The sequence below is a fragment of the Pipistrellus kuhlii genome, unplaced genomic scaffold (genome assembly GCF_014108245.1).
Source record: "Pipistrellus kuhlii isolate mPipKuh1 unplaced genomic scaffold, mPipKuh1.p scaffold_m20_p_26, whole genome shotgun sequence".
Classification (NCBI taxonomy): domain Eukaryota; kingdom Metazoa; phylum Chordata; class Mammalia; order Chiroptera; family Vespertilionidae; genus Pipistrellus; species Pipistrellus kuhlii.
In genome coordinates this window covers 7,263,561-7,284,173 of record NW_023425525.1, presented here as the reverse complement: position 1 = coordinate 7,284,173, position 20,613 = coordinate 7,263,561, and the positions used below count along the sequence as shown (strand labels likewise).

Here is a 20,613-nt window from a genome sequence, read left to right as displayed (position 1 = left end):
CAATCTCACCTACAAATGTCACCTTCAATCTCACCTACAAATCTGAGATCATGTAAAATTTACAGAAACATGTCAAGGAGTCATGCAGCTCCTGGGAGAATAAATGCATTACAATCACGAACCTGCATCCTATGAGCAAATGAACATACACGCCTGCATGTTGGGCACTACGTCCTGCATCCGAGGGACGTGAGTGGGGGTCTTTTAGGAAAGTTCACGGGGCAGGTAAATAAAATGGACCCTGGAAAATAATACACAGCTGTGATAATATTCTGCTGCTCTTAGGACAGACTCACTTGGATCATGATCCCTCATTGAGGATGCCTTGCAGGTAGTATTTGAAAACTATGAATTTCACCCCAGGAGAAATCTTCATGACAAAAAGCAAAACCAAAACCAACCTTCAAAGTGGGGAAAGACCCATTGCTTTTCACCCTGCACACTCATTTCCCTTAAGGCACTAATTCACCTTGAGTTCAAATGCTCTTTTCTCTGGAAAGCTGTGGTGAATACCTGTTAGCAATACTTGCATAGAACAGGGATACAGAACTCCGGAGCTAAAAGGGACTTCAGAGGTCATTTCAGATTGGCCCCACCTGTGAGGGCGGGTCTTACAGCCCACCTTGTCCGCACCATTTAAAAATAGAGCCTGAAGAACTTGTATGCATATATGCATAACCCAGGGACACAGACAAAATTGTGGTGAAGGGGGAGGTGGGTTGGGGATAGGCTAGAAAGGGTCAATGGGGGGGTGGGGGGAAACACCTATAATACTTTCAAAAATAAAGAGAAATCTTAAAAATTAAAATAAATAAATTAGAGCCCAGATAGTTTCAGTGACTTGCTCAAGGTCATCAAGATTAACATTCAAGTCCCTTGACCTCTACCACATCATGCTTTTCTTCCAGAAAGTACCACTGACTTCCCTCCCCCTTCCATCTCTTCCCCCAAAAAAGCAGGGGAGAAGATTCATAAAAAGTCAGAATTAATTATATCCCAAACATGCATTATAAAAACATAAACCCCTCTTTGGTACATGCCCCATGCTTTACTTAGTCTGCATTGTGCTGCATGTGATTGAGACTCACTGAGCCCCAGAAGTTCTGGAGTGGCCACAGTCAAGGTCTCGCTTTCAGGGGCTGCTTCCTTCCTAACTGTGCTGGATGGTGTCAGAAAGCACTCAGCCCAGACAGTGCAGCCCAGAACTGACTTCCATTTCATGGAACATACGGAAATTTGATAATACTTTTCAAACATAAAAGTCTCTCTGGGTACACTAGACCCTTAAAGCATCAAGAACATCATTTGCCCCCTCTCCCTCTATTTCATATCAATCAATCCCTTACAATATTAACTCATTCTTTCCAGACAAATCAGTCAAGAAGCATTCAGCATCCCTGCCATGACTGTGGCAGATCATTTTAAAATTAACTCAAGAACATAAAGTTTTAAAGGTAAGCCCTGGGTTGAGCTGATTGTCACTTGAACCAACAGAAAGTTAAAATTCTCAAGCAAATTGCACAATCGCTGTTAAGGTTCGCTGAAATGATAGGTGAGAGACTGCAGCTACTGTTGAGGATCATTGTATTTTACTTAAAAACAAACAAACACAAACCTACAGTGTAGTCTGAATAATAAATGCAACAGCCCAACTCTTCATAGTCAGCACGATACAACAGGATAGTTTCCCAGGCATTTGCAATTCACCAGTTATGCTCAGAAAGCCACCCCCAACTCCCACTGTCACTTCACTCTGACCTTTTATGAAAAGACAACCATTTGGAGCCGAGAGAGAGAGAGAGAGAGAGAGAGAGAGAGAGAGAGAGAGAGAGAGAGAGAGAGAATGAGAATATATCCTGGTGGAAAATAATACACAGCTGTGATAATATCATAATATCATTTCTAAAATATCATAATATAGTTTTACTTTTAATAATAAAAGATAAAAAAGGGGCGTCTGTGAATAATTAGAGATTGCAGTCTGAAGCCAGTTACAGTCACTGCAATTGATAATAAACTGAAAACCCCTTGAGAGCAGGTAAATGCTTTGCAACCCTGACCCCCTTGCTCTCACATTACTTAACTACCCTGTGGTTCTAGCATTACATCACCATTCAGGCGATTGGTTCCTGCATTTTAACTCTCTCCCTGTCTCCTCCGATTAGGAGCGACACCGCAGCAAAGAAACTTCTCTGGAGTTTGCTCTTTCTCGCTTCGCTTTTTTAATTTGTGGCCTTTCTGCTCCTGTCGCGCTGCCTGGCTCCGCTCGTTTTCCCCACCCGCCCCGGATCCACTCCTCCAGGTCGCGGTCCTGGAACAGAAACTCTTATCAAAGTGAAAAGAAATGCCTCTTCGGACGGGAGAGGAGCGGAGGGGCTGGGGAAAGAGGAGGAGGAGGAAGAGGAGAAACAAAGACGGGCAGAAAGGGGAGAAGCCAGAGCAGGAGGAGGACGAAGGCTCAAGACAAGAAGGCAGCCGGGGTCCCCCAAAAAAGTATAAAAACGGGAAAAAATAAAATTAAATTAAAAACAAACCTCATGGACATCACTGAGGCTGAATTCCCTCCTGAGGTGCAGAACATGAGAGCTCTGGAATGAGTGTGTGTAGAATTTGAGCCAAAGCTTAACTAGCCTGAGTGAGTCATATCCTTCCCACTTGATTCCAGGCCAAGCGATGATGTAATGCACTGGCCCTTCTCTAGCGCGGAGCTTGGCTCTCTCCCTCCACTCACTCACTCGCTCCCTCGCTCGCCTGCTCTCTTTCTCCTGGGCTCGCCCTCCTCCTCCTTCTCCCTTTTAGCTCAGTGCTGGTGAAGTCACCATTTAAATCTGGCAGAACTGAAGCAAAAACTTCAATGTAACCAAAACAGCCCCAGGCTGAGTTCCAGACTCACTGAGCCTTCCCAGTGCAATTGCCCTTAGAAACGTGTAAACAGAGGGGGAAACAGTGCCGCCTGGGGTTGGCCCAGCAGCTGCCTCGCACTCAGGCAGGGCCCGCAGCGCTGCTGGCAGGGGCCCACAGGTTCCGGTGAGATGTGAAAAAAAGCGCTGGTTTTCAAAAACATGCCCGTGTGTTGGGAGGAAGGGAAATAGCGGTGGAGACCCTGCAGAGATGGGTGAAAGGCGGCGGCAGGAAGGGCCGAGTGGGAATGAGACAGCAGGACAGGTGACCAGCCCCGGGCGGACAGTAACAGGATTTCCGTGGCCCAGGGCTGTTTTTATTCCCCTGGAGCGGGATGGGATTTTCTGTTGCTGAGTGCCAGCCCCCAGGCCTCCAGGGTCTTCTTGCCTGTAACCCCCCTGTCAACAAGGGCAAATCCTCTTCTGGGCCAAGTCCCCGCCTTCATCAGAGCCCAGCGAGCTGGGGAATCAGTCACTTCTCCTCTGGCCCAGGAAGTGCAGAAGGAAAAGGACCCTAGCTGCCAAACACGGCGTTCATCTTTCTGAGGTTAGCCCTCCACTCTCAGGTGAGCCGCCCACAGAAGAGGAAATGAAACTGTGTTCCCCCCTCAATGAAGATCAGCCCCCCATCCCTGCACTTGCAGGGGGTGGGGGTGGGGTCTGGCTGCTGTGTGGCTGGCTGTGAGTTTAAAAGGATGCGGGGAGAGCCGAAGCCGGTTTGGCTCAGTGGTAGAGCGTCGGTTTGCGAACTGAAGGGTCTCGGGTTCGATTCCAGTCAGGGGCATGTACATTGGTTGCAGGCACATCCCCGGTGGGGGGTGTGCAGGAGGCAGCTGGTCGATGTTGGTCAATGTTTCTCTCTCATCGATGTTTCTAGCTCTGTCTCTCTCCCTTCCTCTCTGTAAAAAATCAATAAAAATATATTTAAAAAAATAAAAAATAAATAAAAGGATGCGGGAGAACCCACAGTATGTGTGTCTCTTTAAATTACAGGGCGAGGAAAACAGCCTGGGGGTGGCCTGGAGGGGCCAGTCAGACATTATCCTTCACAAATGGCGGTGAAGTCCTTTCAATGGTGAGTTCTACCCTCACCTCACACGGCTGCTGCTCAGGACTCTCTCCCTGGCACTGGCTGGTTTTCAGTCCCCCTTTTAAACTCTAGCTTGTCTCTCTTCTCCCCCCAACCCCAGTTGTGCCTCTTTCCAAAAGAAAAAAAAAGTAATTTAAAAAAACGAGAAGTTCACTAGATTTTTTTTAAATACCACAAAAGCAGAAGAAAGGCATGGGTTTGCAACTTATTTATTCTCCAATAACCCCAGCCTCCTGTCACCGTCTATTGCCTCTCGCTGCTCTGGGACCACTGAGTCCTCTCTCCGCAGGATGCTGAGCAGAGACAGCCCGCACGTCGAACACCGGCCTTCAGAGGAGCCTCGGAGTTTATTAAAGATGTCTGCTGCTGGGGACAGGCCTGTTCATCTGAGTCCCCTGGAATTTAAATCACAGCTTCAGGGGCTATCAACACTCAAGGTGAAGAGTTGAGCGGCAAGGTCTGCCCAGCCGTCTGCCTGGCCCTGGGGCCGGCGGGGAAGTGCTTGCTCCAGCGGTCGGCCTGGAGCATGACATCCCCAATTGATGCTGATGCCACGGTTGCGCCAGTGACACCTTTATCAGGGCAGGCAGCCCTGAATTAGAGGTGATCAGCCGTAATTACAGCTGGCGCCGCCGAAGCCCGTGGCCTGACAGCGGCAAATGTGGTTGTTATAAAGTTGGGTCCACCATGTCAGTGGCCTGTATAACTCACTTACGTCTGACTCGCCAAGCAGCTATTGATTTTTCTTCTGATGCAGGGAATAAATAAAACAAAATCTTCACTCACTCCCCAGGGCCTTCCTACTCGCAGGCGGGCTGAGGAGATTTTATTTATACAAACGGATTTCTCCTTTTTTGTGAAAGCCGTTGACCATGGGGGCTTTCGCTTTCCCTCCTCCTCTCCCCATGACTTGTCTTAGTTTTCATATTTAAATGCTTTATTTTTAAAGATGTTTTTTATTGATTTTAGAGAGAGGAAGGACAAAGGAGAGCGAGACACATCAATGAGAGAAACATCGTACATGCCCCCTACGAGGGATGGAGCAGGCACCGGGCATGTGCCCTGACCGGGAATCAAAATGGCCACTTCCTGGTTCCTGGGTCACACTGAGCCACACTGTCCCGGGCTAAACGTCTTCTTTATGTTATTGTTTGAGGCATAGCAAAAGGAATATGCAGTAGATTCTTTCAAGTTAACATACTTTCTATTGGATTTCGGTTAGACCATGTCGGGGGGGCTGGGTTTAGTGGCTAGAGAGTGCCCCTGCCTTTTCTCCTATGGATGGGTAAAAGGAACTCTGCTATAGGTGAAGACTGGGCAAAGGTGTCTTTGCTGTGCCTTCCTTGGAAAGTCACAGGAATGACAGTCTGACCAAAGCCAGGCGCAGACCTCTCATGAGACCTCCGGCATCATCTTCGCTCCAGCCAGCGGGAGGAGGGGGCTGAGAGGTTCCACCGTGGGGACGTGCCTCCGATCAGGGACTGCTCCCAGAACCCAGCCTGCCTCCAAGGGCCCTGCACCTGATGCTGCTGCTGTGAGACCATGGGCCCGGGAAGCGCGGACATTCCCATAAACCTTGGGGGGAGTGCTGGCCTGCCTGAGAATCAGTTCCAGAGTTCAAAGGGGTCTGAGTATTTGCATTTGCACTTGGCTCCCAGCATAAGTACCGCCCCACCATTCCAAACCAGGCATCCTCACTGGCGGCCCCGCTTCTCCCCACTTGAAAAGAAACCCAGCTTTCCTATTTTCCTTCCTGTGAGCAGCTCATGAGAGAGAATATCCTGTTCCCCAGAGGAAATTCCCTCCACTCAAGAGCTTCCTTTTCACCACTTTGGCCCTCTCCTGGCCTCTCCCTTCTATCCCCCTCCTAACTGCTCTTCTGAGGCGGGGGGCTTTGCAGAGAGGAGTAGAAGATGCTGTAATTCCAGTGGGATCCTTCTTAGAAGTAGCCCCCAGCCAACAGGCGAGGCCTCAGATTAGCTGGCGTGCTCAGGAATGCTTACAACACCCTCCTTTCAGAGCGTGTCATCCTTGGGGAGAGGGTGGTGGGTACCGCGCAGCTGTTCAGTGTAACTCACTCAGCTCCCAGCTCCTGATGAAATGTTCGGCTCCAGAGAAGTGGAAACCTCGGAGATCTGAGCTCAGAGTTCAGAAGGCACGCTTGGACTACCTCCAACACACCCCACCAGGACAGGCACAGCTCAGGCTGCAGGGCTGAGGGGCGCAGCAGCAGAGCAAAGCAAACTGCGTCTGGGTGACTTTCTGAGCTCCGACGTTATAGACACACAGCAAATCTAAGACATGATTACCATCCTTCTCAGAGAGAGCGATTTTCTTTTTCCTTTTGGGTTTGAGTTTATTCTCCTCAAGAAAAAGCTTATTATCATCTTGCAGACATTGTTTTTAAAATTGAACCCGTGACTCCCACAGTCCCAGAGGAGTTTAAGGGGCCAAATAATTTCAGAGTTAAATAAGCTGTAATGGCTATCACATGTACCCAACCAGAAACCTAGTATTAAAAATTATTCAGAAAAAAAAAGTGGCATCTCTTCCTTTTTTAATTTACAATAACCAGCCAGGTGGTTTTTCTAAGGCCTCCTCTGCAAATTGCTTCCAGCGAACCTTCCGGTCACAGACCACTGCACACCTACGTGCTGTCATTCAGCGTTCCCTTCGACTTGGGTGTCCCGTGTTTTCACAGTGGACGGAGGCTTCGGGGCTGTTTGGGTGAGCCCGCGCAGCATGCATCCCGAACGGTGCGGGGTTAGCTGGTTTAGATGGTTGGGCCTGCTGAGGGCGGCTCCCAACAACCACTCCCAGGGTGTAATCAAGGGAGTGTCAGGCTCCAGCATCCCAGCCCTGGCACCAAGTACCCTCAGGCAACTTGCTGGCCTGTCCTGTTTCCAGACCTATCCGTAATGCTCTGAAGTGGCAATACTGGATGTGACTCAGACAAAGGAATGCATTTCTAATGATGGAGAGATCAAGGAACCTTTGAGGGGGGCATTGAGAGGTTATAAGAGCCTTTTGATCAGCCCTATAGTATAATTATTGATTCTGTCTTCTATAGGGGATTTTTCCTCTAACTTCTCTGTCTTTAAAATGTGTACTTCATTCTATCACTTGACCCTATCACAGTGTCTGAAAGGCAGTTGACACTCAGTGAATATGAATAAATGAGTGAATGAGTGAATACACTTCTCAGCTCAGGCATTACCTTTCCATGAAGGCCTTGCTGGACTAGCAGGCTGGGGCAGGAGTGTCCATTTCTCCTGGGGCACCTGGGCTGAATTCTATGCCAGCAATAAGCCAGTTATGGAAGTATCTGGCCACCTCTTGTGCCAATCTTCCTTGTGAGTCCTTAGCTTCTTTTGGGGGGAGAGTCCGTGCTTATCTATCTCAACATTCTTTGTACCTACCAAGTACCTATACGCCCAGTAGGTCCTTAAGAAATGAGGACCTGCAATGGGCTGGACTTTTCCTTAGAAGTATCACGCTCATCAATCTTTCCATCTCAATATTATGTCCATTTGTTAGCCATTCTATCCCCCACACCCCTGCCTGCCAAATGTTGCTTGTGTGAAACATCAAGATCATGGCCTTCTCTATCTCCTATGTTAAAATTTGTGGAAATTGATTTCCCCCTGTATTTTGTAGCTATCATATCTATTTTATTGACATATATAATTCATACATACACACATTATATGTCGATGCTTACCTATATACATATGTGAATATACGTGTGTGTATATATGCCAATATTTGTCATCATTAGCCAAAACTGATTGAGCACATATTCTATGCTGTGCATTGTATTAGGTGCCCCACAGACGTTAATTCTTTTACTCTTTTCAGAAACACTATGAATTGGACGTTTTCCCTATCCCTATTTTATGGGAGAAAAAACTGACTCAGAGAATTTGGTAACCTACCTAAAAAAGCTAAGGCTTGAGTTGAAAGTTGTCTAATGTCAAAGTCAGGGATGTGACCATGTCATTTTACTCTTCTGTATAGGCACTAATACCTTCCATAGCCCAGCTGCTCCTGGTGACCTGGGTTAATCTGTGTGCCCAGAAGCAAGCAGTGTCCTGGGCCCAAGTAATCAGGATGGGCACTTGGGCCTTAGGAGCTTATGATTCCGAACAGAGACATATTCCAAAGGAGAAGGGCTGGCATGGAAGCAGAGAAGAATGGAACCGTTTTATGGCAATAGCAACAAAAAATAAGAAATGCAGGTCAACTCTCTCAGGTGAAAAGATGGTGTTTGTCTGCTCACACCACTCACCTGGCCTTCACTGCTTCCCTGCCATTTTATCAGAAATTTTATCAGGGATCATTCCATGAACCAACACGGCCAAGCCCGCCTCTGTGGCTCTCCTAGTGCCCTCAGGCTGCTGGATTCCTTCCTCCTCGATGGGCATTCCATTTCTCAGGGAGAAAAACGAGTGCCTGCTGGATCTGGAATACCGCTGGCTGAGGATTCCTATCTCTTTGCATATTATAAATTCAAGCCATTGGGGGGTCTCTTTTCTGAATACTTATCCCCCAGTACTTTGCAATTGCACAAAAACGGCTTTCTGAAAACATCAATTTGGATGACAGACCAGCAAATATACTCCACTGGCTGTTTGCACTGTTAAGCATTTTTAGATTTAAATATAAACTACAAAAGTAGAAATGAATCTGAAGAGGTTTTGAGGGCATTAGAAATAAAAAGGAAGGCTTACACTCAGGAATTACATTTGTGGTTTCTTTGCTTTTTACTGAGAGTCCAGCTGTCGGGCTCTGTGTGTGTTTAAAGCTGACCTCCCTTCCTCTGAGCAGAGTTCACCAGCGCTGATTTATTCTGCATGGAGAGTGAGCCCTCCAACACTTCTGCCTGGAGGGAATGAGAGTTGTTTTTTTTTTTTTTTTTTTTTTTTTTTTTTTTTTTTTTGTAAAACCCCAAACATGAAGCTCTCGGGCCTTCCAAATGAAATTATCTGTGTTTTCATTAACAGAGCCCCTGAGTTAAAAAGTTGGTTTTGATAAGAGAGAATAAATGAAAGAGAAACTGCTGACATAATATTTTGGTTTCCAAACCCACTTCCACATTCTGCTGTACGTGGCTGTGATATCTGGACTTACACCAGAATCCCAGAAAGAAAAAGTGCAGTTAATCCTGCTTTACCCTGAAAGGCAGCTCCAACTGTTAAAATCTGATTCTACAATGTTTCTCTCTCTCTCTCCTTCTCCCTTACTTTCTCTCTAAAAAAAATATAAATTAAAACATATTTTTAAAAAACTTAACCATAGTGACACTTCCATACCCACAGGCATTTGTTTCTGTCTTTCTAGAAGTATAGTGCGATATGACTTGTAAATAACTTAGTCTTGTCCTCTTCTTTCCCATGAGAGGAAAATAGGTATTATGATGCCGAAGGGGTCTTTAGGTTTGGGAGTAAAAGATCCTAAATTTCTCTTCTCCATAAGCTATAGAATTCCTCTGACATGGAAAGAAATGGAAAGAAAAAGAGTCAAGTACCATCTGGGTTTGAGGCAGGCTGGTGAGCCAGGACAAGTGAAAGAGGGAAACAGATAGTTGAATGGCCAAACAGCTTACAGTCATCTCACAAATCTCAAAGTCCTATCCTCTGTAACCAAGGATACTTAAGAGTAAATGGTTTACACTTCTCCCCAATCAGAGGGTAAATAGTTTAAATCACCCTACTCAGGGAGACAAAGAGCAGAAATCCAGTTAATGCCTTTGGACAACTACACTCAAAGGCAGATGAAATTAGGGAATAAATCTCATTTTGGCACATCAGCATAAAACTGATGAATATTCTATTGAGATCCTCCCTTAAGATCGCCCCTAAGTTCCCAGCATTTAAAACACCTCAAAATGAAGCTCCTAGGCACATGCTCTCTCTCCAGGAGCATGCCTGTGCCTTCCCTGCCCTCTCTTCCTCCCCCAAAAGCATGCATCTCCTAAACCCTAAGGGACCCTAAGAGACTTGCATCCAGGGAGCAACAGGCAGGAGCAGCTCATCCTGAGCTAATCTCGTGAACCTGTTTCTAAGGCCCCTTTTCTCTACTTCTTAGTGAATGAAAGCAGCCTGGCCTGGGCCCATTTGCCTGACTAGTCTCTCTCCTGTTGCTTCTTTTATCCTAGGACATCCCTGGTTGACTGTCCCGTTTTAATAAATATCCTACAGCAAGTATGCCAAACTCAAAGGCTAACATGGGCCAAATAAAGGAGGCATGCGGCCCTCAGGCCGCGAGTTTGACATGCTTGTCCTACAGGCTCTAGGCAGACCCACTCAGGGCCAGGTCCCCTTTCCAGTAACAGGCCCGTCTGAGTGCCCAATTCCTTTCTTTTAGTAGCCACTCCAAGTGAAAAGCATGATTTTAAGCTGTGTGAGAACATACCTTTCTTGAGCAACAATCCTCCTCAAGAACTTCATGAAAATTGTGAACCCTCCTTTTAACCAGGAATCCTCAAGAAAAAAATATATATAAAAAACATGTTCTCCTTGTATTAAATTTTAAGCTGTGGTCGTTTACAGGTTAAGAAAACAGACACTTACAGATGAATCTCAGATCCAGCAGGCCTACGGCTTTTTCTAGCTCAGTGTTTTTTAGGCTTGTGTATCTAAGAATTCCCAGAGAACAGTTAACATGCAGGTTTCCAGGTACTGTCAAAGTGGGGCCTAAGTATATGCATTTTTCTTTTGTAAAATATTTTTAAATTAATTTTAGAGAGGGAGAGAAATATTGATAAAAAATCTATCGGCTGCCTCCTGCACCCCCCTACTGGGGATAGAGATGGCAACCTGGGCATGTGCCTTGACCAGGAATCAAACTGGCAACCTTTATGTGCACAGGGTGACACAATCAACTGAGCCACACCAGCCAGGGCTCCCTAGATATTTTGATGCTAGTAATTCACAGACCTCACTTCAAGAAAGACTGGATTCTATGTGGTCATCCTGTGGTCATAGAAATATTACAAACAAAACAGAAAAGGAAAACAAATATAAATCCATGTGTAATTTCTCTGCTGTTCAGATTCTAAGATTTTTCTTTCACCTATTATTTTTAAAGTTAAAAAGTAAAATTATCTGCCCTAAAATTATCAAACCTTTAAAAATGGGATAGAATGGCTTTTCCAAAACAGGATGTCTACAACAGATGGAAATAAAACATACGTGTTCACAGTAACATGAGACCGTCTAAACAGTCTATGGAATTATGGTCTCCAGGACCCCTGATAAGATAGGGTTTCCTGACCTGTGGCATGTCTCTCCTATGTTTACTATCAATGCTTCCAGATGTTTATTTTGCAATATTCCCAGTCTCCTAATGTGACAATCAGAGGGAGAGGGCTTCAGGGAGGGGAAAGGAATATTAGTGCTATTTGAAGAGTGAATTGCGTGGGACCAGCCCACCGTGTCTTTGGCATAACTTGGTTATCTTCTAGAACTTTAGTTAAACATCAACCAGTGCTCTTGGTTCTTGTACAACTTAGAACACCACAGAATTATACACAGGGTCCCCTTCTTCAGTGTTCCTTACCCATCACGTACATGTTTTGAAAGTTTTTCATAAGTCTTTTACTCTTAACATTGCAATGTGCCATAAACACTTGAGAGGACAAAGTGGCAGTCCATCCACAGACCCAAAAACAAGAGTGACTGATGAAGGGGAATGAGGATCATGACTTGTGAGTCATCAAGGCTGCATCTACTAAGTGGGAATTAAGTGTCTGAATTACAATGATAGTCCTTGTATCATTTCTATTAGACCAACTCTGTCATATTAATACATATTAATACTGTCATAGTACCACTGCAACTGCCATTCTAGACGCCATGCACAAGCCCAGGGAACAGACAAAAGAAAAAAACCTTGGTAGTTGCCGAATGTCTGGGAAAATAATGCTGCGATAGGAGATAGCAATGTTCTAAGAGATCAAGGGCATCGGATATGAAAAATAGTGACGGATATGACAAAATCAAGAGGACGCTTAAGCACTTACCACCTTTCTAGCCAGGGGCTGCCATGCCCCTTTCATGGTGACACTTGTTAAAGCTTTTAAAACGTAGAAAAGGTTTGTGTTGACAGGAGACAAGGTTTGGAGAATGAAGAGATATTGCTCATTATTTGAAGGAGTTTTGGGGTAGCAAATCTCCTTACAGTCCTGGATAATTTCAGAAACAAATAATCTATAATTGTTAGCAAATTGTCTTTTCCACTTGGTGAAAAAAAAAAAAAAAAAAAAAAAAAAAAAAAGCCCTTCAGGTTGGCTTCTCATAGGCAAACCAGAATCTTCTTTGTCTCAAATACAAGATGCCATGTTGTGTATGAGCACATGTGTACTTATCCCAAACTGAAATAGCACCCACAATGCTGGTTGCATAGGGTAGCACAATTTTGCTAGGTTAGATGTGTGTGAGTGTAGAACAGTGGTTCTTAACCTTTCTAATTCCGTGACCCTTTAATACAGTTCCTCATGTTGTGGTGACCCCCAACCGTAAAATTATTTTCGTTGCTACTTCATAACTGTAATTTTGCTACTGTTATGAATCGTAATGTAAATATCAATGTTTCTATTTCTCTAACCCTCTCCCTTCATTTCTTTCTTTAAAAAAATCAATAACAACATATCTCAAAAAATTAAAAATTCGAAGGCTATACTATGGATATTTTAATGAAAATCCTTATATTGTTCTAGGTAAATCCCAATTTCCCTAAACAGTAGTGGCATTGGTTCTAAATAAATTTGCCCCTTCCCTAAAGGTGGTTTATATCAACTTAGAAAAGGCAACAGAGGGAAGGTAAGGGATTGGGCAGGTAACGGGATACAAGGAGCCAAGGTAACCTGTGAAGCTAAGGGCTATAAGGATTATTTTAAATTTGGAGCAACAAGCAGAAAAATACCCTGAAAATTTCAAAGAACTTTCTTAACACAACCTTAGAGAGTATTACATCATGAGGATTTTTTTTTAATTTATTTTTTTTTAGAAAGAATTGTTTTTACTTAATTAATTTATTTAATATATTTTATTGATTTTTTACAGAGAGGAAGGGAAAGGGATAGAGAGCTAGAAACATTGATGAGAGAGAAACATCAATCAGCTGCCTCCTGCACACCCCCTACTGGGGATGTGCCCGCAACCAATCATGCCCTTGACCGGAATGGAACCTGGGACCTGGGACCTTTCAGTCCACAGGCCTTTCAGTCCACAGAGCCAAACTGGTTTTGGCAGATCATGAAGATTTTAAAATCCACTTTCCTGATTTTACAAATGAGAAAGCTGATTACCGAAAAACTGTCATGTGCTTAAAATCACCCCAGGCCGCCTTGTGCCCATGCAGAGCTCTTTCTGTCACGCTTTGGGGAGGCTGGTGTCTCTGGGCTGTGTGCAGAGTCTCATTCAGTGACTTTCCTGAATCCCTTCTTGGCTTTGGTCTCTTGTGGGGAAAGGCTGGGCCCTGAACAAGATGTCAGCCAAGGGACAATGGAAATGGCCCACTGAACAGCAGCTGGGCCTCGGGCATTTCCCCTGAGCGGAGTCAAGCCAGCCAGTGTCTGTCAATCAGAGGTGGTCAGAGCATGTTTCCTAGTACATCATTAAATGCCCTGATGTTTGTGTAACCAAATCAATGCATTATGAACAGGACACTTTTCCTACAACATCCTGCATCTGTTCTTAGGAGTGGATAAAAAGCAGCAGGGACTCTGGCCACAATAATGCCAATTTATATGTGATACAAAGCAATCTGTCGCCTCATTTCATTCTCCTAGAGCTTTTCCCAAGGAGAAAGCTGAGGTCAGGATGGTGTAATGACTTGGTCCAGAACCCAGTTACTAACTAGATCCTGGGTCTTTGACATCCTGTGGTCCAATGTGTTTTCCATAATATATATATTTTTTATATATTTATTTTATATATTTATTTTATATATTTTATATATTTTTAAATATTTTATATATTTATTTATATATATATTTTCGTCTGGTCTCCTGGATGAGTGTTGTTTATTTTGGAATGTGATGTTAATATTAGGCTGGGTGGAGTGGTTGGAACTCTTTTTATTTTATTTTTTATTTTCACTCATTATGCTTGTTTATTATGGTAAAATATACATAATATGAAACTTACAATTTTAATTTTTTTAGGTGCGCAGTTCAGTGGTATGAGGCACATGGTTGAATTTTTGAGGTAGCAAAGTATAGGAAGTGTATTAATAATTACTATAAAATAAAAGCTAATTAATAAGTTCTTACTAAAGGTCAAGCAAAGTGCTAAGAGTTAATCTGTAATATCTCACCAAATTCTAAAAGCAAATCTGGCTGCAATTCTTTTCCTTCTTTTACAGATGGGGAAACACAAGTTCAGAGAGGTTAAGTAACTTGGCCAAGCTGGTACCCAGGAGAGTCATGTGGCAAACCCAGGCAGCTGACTGACGCATTCATACTCAAATCCACCACACCTTGTTGCTTTTTCTCTGGGGCTGCTGCCACACAAAACAAAGAAGAACTGAAAGACTCGGTTCTTCCTTGGGTTCTCTGTCCCATTTGAAACCTTACATGTTGATTGGTCATGAACCATCCAAGTGCTACCAGAATGTGAGACAGGGAAAAGGGCCAAAAGTTTCTTATTTCCCCCCTGACAATCTGAAACATTATGATTGTTCTCTTCTAATTGAAACTGGCGACATCTAAGATTGGCCCAGAGTATCCCAATTATGCTTATGCTAAAGCAAATTGTAAGAGAACCTCAGTTTTTTGTGTTTTTTTTTTTTTTTTTTTTGGTGTGTTTTTTTTTAGAGATTGTGGAGAGAAGGAAACTTATTTCTAAATAGGAAGTGTCTCAATCATTTCACAATAAATGTCACTAAATGACTCAAGCGGTCTCATACACACTTTTGGATAATAGATTTGTTGTAGAAAATGCAATTGTAAAATTCATAAACACAGCAGGCTGCTATAGAATGATGGAAAGAATACATGCACACCGCATAAAAATGCACACATTATGTATATATTAGTAAACTTCTATTGTTTTGATGTGTATTCATCTACACCCCCAGGTTTTTTAGATGGCTCATGGGATGCATGTGGAATTAAAAAGGAACTTTGGACAATAACCTCACATTATCTACATATTTCCTTATTCCATGATCTTTGTATAGAAGTATGAAATGAGCTTATATTGTTTTGGCTTCACTTAGCCTTCATTAATGATGACAGAAAATATTTCCAATGGCAGAAATACATTAGCCCCTAGAATCTCAAACTCAGATACATGGTTAGTGGAGAGAAACACTTAAAATCACCTATTAAAAGGCAGTCAGCACTTTTCAAATTATGTGCCAAATGGTCTTTAAAATGTCTTACTTTCTACCCACATAGCAGAGAACATTCGGAAAGACATGAGGATGGAAGGGGACAGCAGGAGAACTGGCAGAGAAAGCGAGATGATTGGACAAAGAAGCTGTGGTCCGTATGTACCATAGAATGCTATTCAGCCCTAAGAAAAGATGAAATACTGCTATTTGCTTCAACATGGATGAGTCTTGAGCAAATCGTGCTAAGTGAAATAAATCAGATGGAAAAAGTCAAGAATCTTATGATTTCACTCTAATGTGGGATTTAAAACTAAAAGCAACAAATCCAAACAAGACAAATGAACAAAAATTCATAGACACAGAAATATGGTGGTTACCAGAGGGAAGGGGGGCGGGCAGTAGAAAGCGGTAAAGGGAGTCAAATACAATGACAGAAAAAGATTTGACTTTGGGTGGTGATCACAGATAATGTATTATAGAATTGGACACTACTTGAAACCTCTGTAATTTTATTAACCAATGCCACCCCAATAAATTTAATAAAAAATATTTCAAAGGGGGGGGGGAAGGTAAGAAAAAATGCCCCAGGAAGCTGGACTCTACCTCGTCCCCAGAGAAGCCTGACCTTCCAGCCAATGGGTAGACCTTCATGGCCAGCACAGGGAGAAGCAGGCTCTAGGAGCAGGTGAGGTTACAGAAACAGGCTTCCAGAGCTTACAGCACAATGACAAATGCTTTATTTCTGTTCTAGGAGCCTGGCTTATGGTTACAGCCAAACTGAGCCCAGACACCCCTGATGTGTAGATTCTATGCTGCAGATAAAGTGACATAATGGTGTTTCCTTATATGTTGAAGTAATTTATTTCTAAAAACATTTTTAATGTTTTTATTGATTTTAGAGAGAATGAGATAAACAATCAACTGCATCCAGCACGCCCCCTACTGGGGATTAAGCCCACAACCCAGATATGTGCCTTGAGGAGGAATTGAACCGGCAACCACCTAGAACATGGGACATTCAACCAACTGAGCTACATTCATGAAATATTTTCTGATTTTCAAGAGTTGGAAAGACAGTGCAGAGCAGTCCCATACACCCATCACTGAGCTTCCCCTAATGTTCACATCTTAATTCATTTGGGAACATTTTCAAAACTAAGGAACTGACCTTGGTGAAATACTATTAGCTAAACTACAGCCTTCATCAGTTTTTTCACTGATTTATCTTCTTTACTAGGATATTACTAACATAGGGCTTCTATAATTTGATTCTCTTGATCAAAAACAAGGTCTCAACAGCTAATCTAAGTAAATGTCTTCAGTTATTTGGTTGCATCTTATATTTTTAGAATCATCTATAACTATTCGCCAAGATGTACTAGTATCCTACACTGTTTGGCCATAGCCAAACTGCCATGTTTGCTTTCTTCCCATATATCCCAATCTGTCCTACATTTACAACTTTGCTCACCCTGTTCCCTCTTCTGTGATATCTGACAGGACTCATGGTTCTATGCTTCTTTTAGGCTCAGATCAAGTGCTTTGCACTCCATGAAAGTGTTCCTAGTTCCTCAAGTCAGACATGTTCTTTCTTGCCCAAGAATCTTTGTTGTACAGTAACTGGTACATTTCTTGTGTGGCACACTGGGGAGGGTACCACAGATGGGCATCAGATCAGGGAAGGCTGGATGGGCAAGGCCTGGGCAGCTGATAAAAGTAAGAAAAAAGGCCCTGACACCCCTCCTCCCAGCCCCCCACCAAAAGTGAGGTAACAGGAGTTCCTGGATGTAGTGAATTTGAAACTTCACACTCTCCTCCACTGGTAAACCCAATGCTTGAGGCATCACAACATGATTTGATTCTGATATTGACTGAAATCCTATCACAAATACATAAAAGAGCATATTATGTCTTGCCTATAACATTCCATTATACTTTTTTTTAAAAAAAATATATTTTATTGATTTTCCACAGAGAGGAAGGGAGAGGGATAGAAAGATAGAAATGTCGATGAGAGAGAAACATCGACCAGCTGCCTCCTGCACACCCCCTATCGGGGATGTGCCTGCAACCAATGTACATGCCCCTAACAGGAATCAAACTTGGGACCTTTCAGTCCACAGACCGACGCTCTACCAATGAGCCAAACCGGCTTCGGCTCCATTATACTTTAACTAGAATAAAACCTGTTTTCACCAAAACACTGTTCAAAAGAAAACCTAACTCTTTGTATACCTTTTTATTTTGATTTTTGTCCACCCTGCTTTTTTCCTTACTATATGAGAGATTATAATAAGCACTTTTTCTTTCACTTTAGGGGAAAACATGTTTGTATAACTGACTATAGCCATTGTTTGTTCTTTAACATTATATGTTTATATTTGTATAATTACAATAGAATTTTGTGTAGTTAAGGGTAGATATAGAGAGGATTACTAAAAAAGATATAAAGTTTGACATCCAGAGATGTTCTCAAAACCCAGACAATGGAAAGGAATGTATGACGTGACCCCTCATATTGGAATGCAGAACACTGATTTTTTCCCCTGCAAATGAGAAGATGTGACATGCTTTTTATTAATTTTCTTATATATCTTGTAAGCATTCAGTTAGCAAAGAAATTGAATGAAAACTGAGATCAGTATAAAGTGAGATCATGCATTAGACCTAGGAAGGGAAACTTCATAAATTTTCTTTACATATCCTCACAATAAATTCTGACAGGAGTAGAGTTTAATAAAGATTAAAATGTGAACAACAAAACATAAATGATATAATCTGATAAGCGAGAACTTTATGGAAAAGGTTGATTTCTGTATATGACTATGCAATATTCAAGGCTGGGGAAATTATGCAGGAAGACTTATGATTAGCATTGTGACTAAAAGGCAGGCATGAAGTTTTTAAACCTTCAATTATCTTATACTTTGTAACTGTTTTTCTTTTTAAAGGCAAAGCAAAAGTTCAGAAAAATCTATTAATAAGAGCTGAATATTCAACACTTGTAGGCTTTTCAAAGTCTAATGCGTCCCTCAAATACAAATACAAATGTGGACTGATTTCAAGTCCATTGAAGAGATATTTGTTTTTGTTTCCTGGCTTTGTCATTTTAGGGAGACAGGCTGGGTATAAGTTCAAAAACAATTGTATGGGGCAAGGTTTATTTTATTTGCAAACTTAGAAATATTTTACCATTTTACAAATAAACAGAAAATTTTTTTTCTCCTATGTGACACTGAGGTTTTTTTTGTTTGTTTGTGTGTTTGTTTGTTTGTTTTTAACTATTTCATCTTTATTTTTTTCTTTTATTTTCTTTTTTAAAATCATCCAATGAGATTTGCTTAGGAAATAACTCCAATCCCGAAGAAAATATTTAGGCAGATTTATTCATATCCTTGGTTTAACAGAAATAGAAGCAGCCTAACCATATCTCACTGAAGAAAGGAAATAGGCCCACAGTTTCTTTTGCATAACAAAAAGTGTTTTTTACTCCAAAACCATTCCTTATCTTAAAGAATTTTAACATTCTCATAACAGTAGCTTCTATAAAGGGGCATCATAGCACTTTAACTGTCAACATCAAAATGTGATGGCAGTTTCAAGCAGGTAGGTGTTTACAAGAACACACACTAAGGTCTAGTATCCTCAATGGCTCTGGCCAACACTGCAGTGCCTATCTGGAGACTGAGTGGGTCCCCCAGGGAGACCATGCATCTGACAGCCTCTTGATGGGTGTGCCCATCTTCTGGATTTGTTTAGAGTGGGTTATTCAGGGGCAAGTCAGACCTTTCTATAGGATCCCAAGAGCATCAATCCTTGTTTCTCTCTTCATATTAGAGCAGATTCACAAATCTTGTCACTGATGACCCAATTCAAGCAAAACGTGTGATAACCAAGCCCCAGTACAGTCCAAAACTTTGGGGCATCATGTAAGTTTCTTGAAATGGGATTTGGCCTGTAACTGGTCATTACTCTCCGGTTTCTGCTGCTCCCTTCTTTTTCTCCTTTTTTTTTTTGGTCCACCCCTCCCCTAACCGACTTTCATTTAAAATTTTTAGAAATTTTAAAAAAAGCAAATAGAATTTGGACTGCTTCTCAAAAAAAGCTGCACCTGCATATATAAAGGACCCGTTAACACCAGGAAGGGAAAGTGCTTTGGGACTGACTCAAGGCAGGGTACTACCCCGTGAATCATCGCTGACACCTCCAGGGTTTCCTTGGAGGTCTCCCATAAGAACACGACCTAGCCCAGCCCTGTTCAGCTTATGAGAACTTAGCTGAAGGTGGTATGGCCGCCAGCCATATTACTCATTGGGGATATTGAGTCATATACATTTATAAGGGGTGGGCGCAGAATATTAAATATCCCTGAGGTGTTTTGTAGCTTAAATGATGCTGCTGAGCCAGTGATGGGGCTCCATTTCTAATTCTGGGTATAATGTGCAAGTTTCATCTTCACAGCATGCATTTTTTGTTTATTACCTAATGTTTTGGCAATCACTTCTTGTAACAGCATTCACACATTTTTAAATAATAATCTTTATTTTTTTGTGAGGTGGAGATTAAAAAAAAAAAAGAAAAAAAAGCAAGAAGTAGATTTCCTTGGATAGTTTAGACCATTTGACCCATCCTGGTTAGAATGACCTTTATATGGGGTTTTGTATATGTTTAATGTGTAAAAACCATTTTGTTCTTCCTTGTGCTTTAAGACTTGCCTCTTAATTTTACTAGTACTTGGGTAGGTTATCCTCAGAAGTTAGAATATGCCCACAGTAACTTGTGTGAGATTTTACTAGACACTTCTTACTTTCCATTAAAGCACAATATTGGAATAATCATTTTGCAAAGAGAGGAATGGATCTTCTATTTGCTATCTTAACCATTACTTCTTCCTTCCTTTAGAGAGGAAGAAAGAGAAAGAGAGAAAGAAATAGCAGTGATGAGAGAGAATCATTGCTGCTTCCCGCATGCCCTGCCCCTGCCCCTGCCCCCGCCCCTGTCTCCCATCCCCCACTGGAGACCACCGAGCTGCATCCCTGGCAGGTACCCTGACTGGGAATTGAACTGTGACTTCCTGGTTCACAGGTTAATGCTCAACCACTGAGCCATACTGACCAGGCTCAACCACTACTCTGAAGACATTGATTCAAGCCATTTCTCCACCACCCCCAGACCCTGCTCAAATTTTCCTTACAAAAAAACCCAAAAATTAATAGAGCTTGTTTGTTTCCCTGACTGCCCTTTTTGCCCCTACCCCCCACTTTCTTTATAAAGTTCCTAAAT

The 20,613-nt window shown here is 42.5% G+C and overlaps 1 protein-coding gene across 4 annotated transcripts in view; it reads right to left on the bottom strand.

Annotated features, from left to right (window-relative positions):
* Positions 1 to 20,613, bottom strand: part of CREB5 (cAMP responsive element binding protein 5) — a 383,557-nt gene that overhangs the window by 125,540 nt on the left and 237,404 nt on the right. The window contains exon 1 of one of the 4 annotated variants that reach the window (XM_036453720.1): positions 2,535 to 2,739. The exons of the other annotated variants lie outside the window; for them this stretch is intronic. Within the exon in view, the coding sequence (XP_036309613.1) occupies positions 2,535 to 2,581 (47 nt within the window). The 5' untranslated portion in view covers positions 2,582 to 2,739. Of the gene's footprint in view, positions 1 to 2,534; positions 2,740 to 20,613 lie in introns of those variants that run through there. 4 annotated transcript variants of the gene reach the window in all.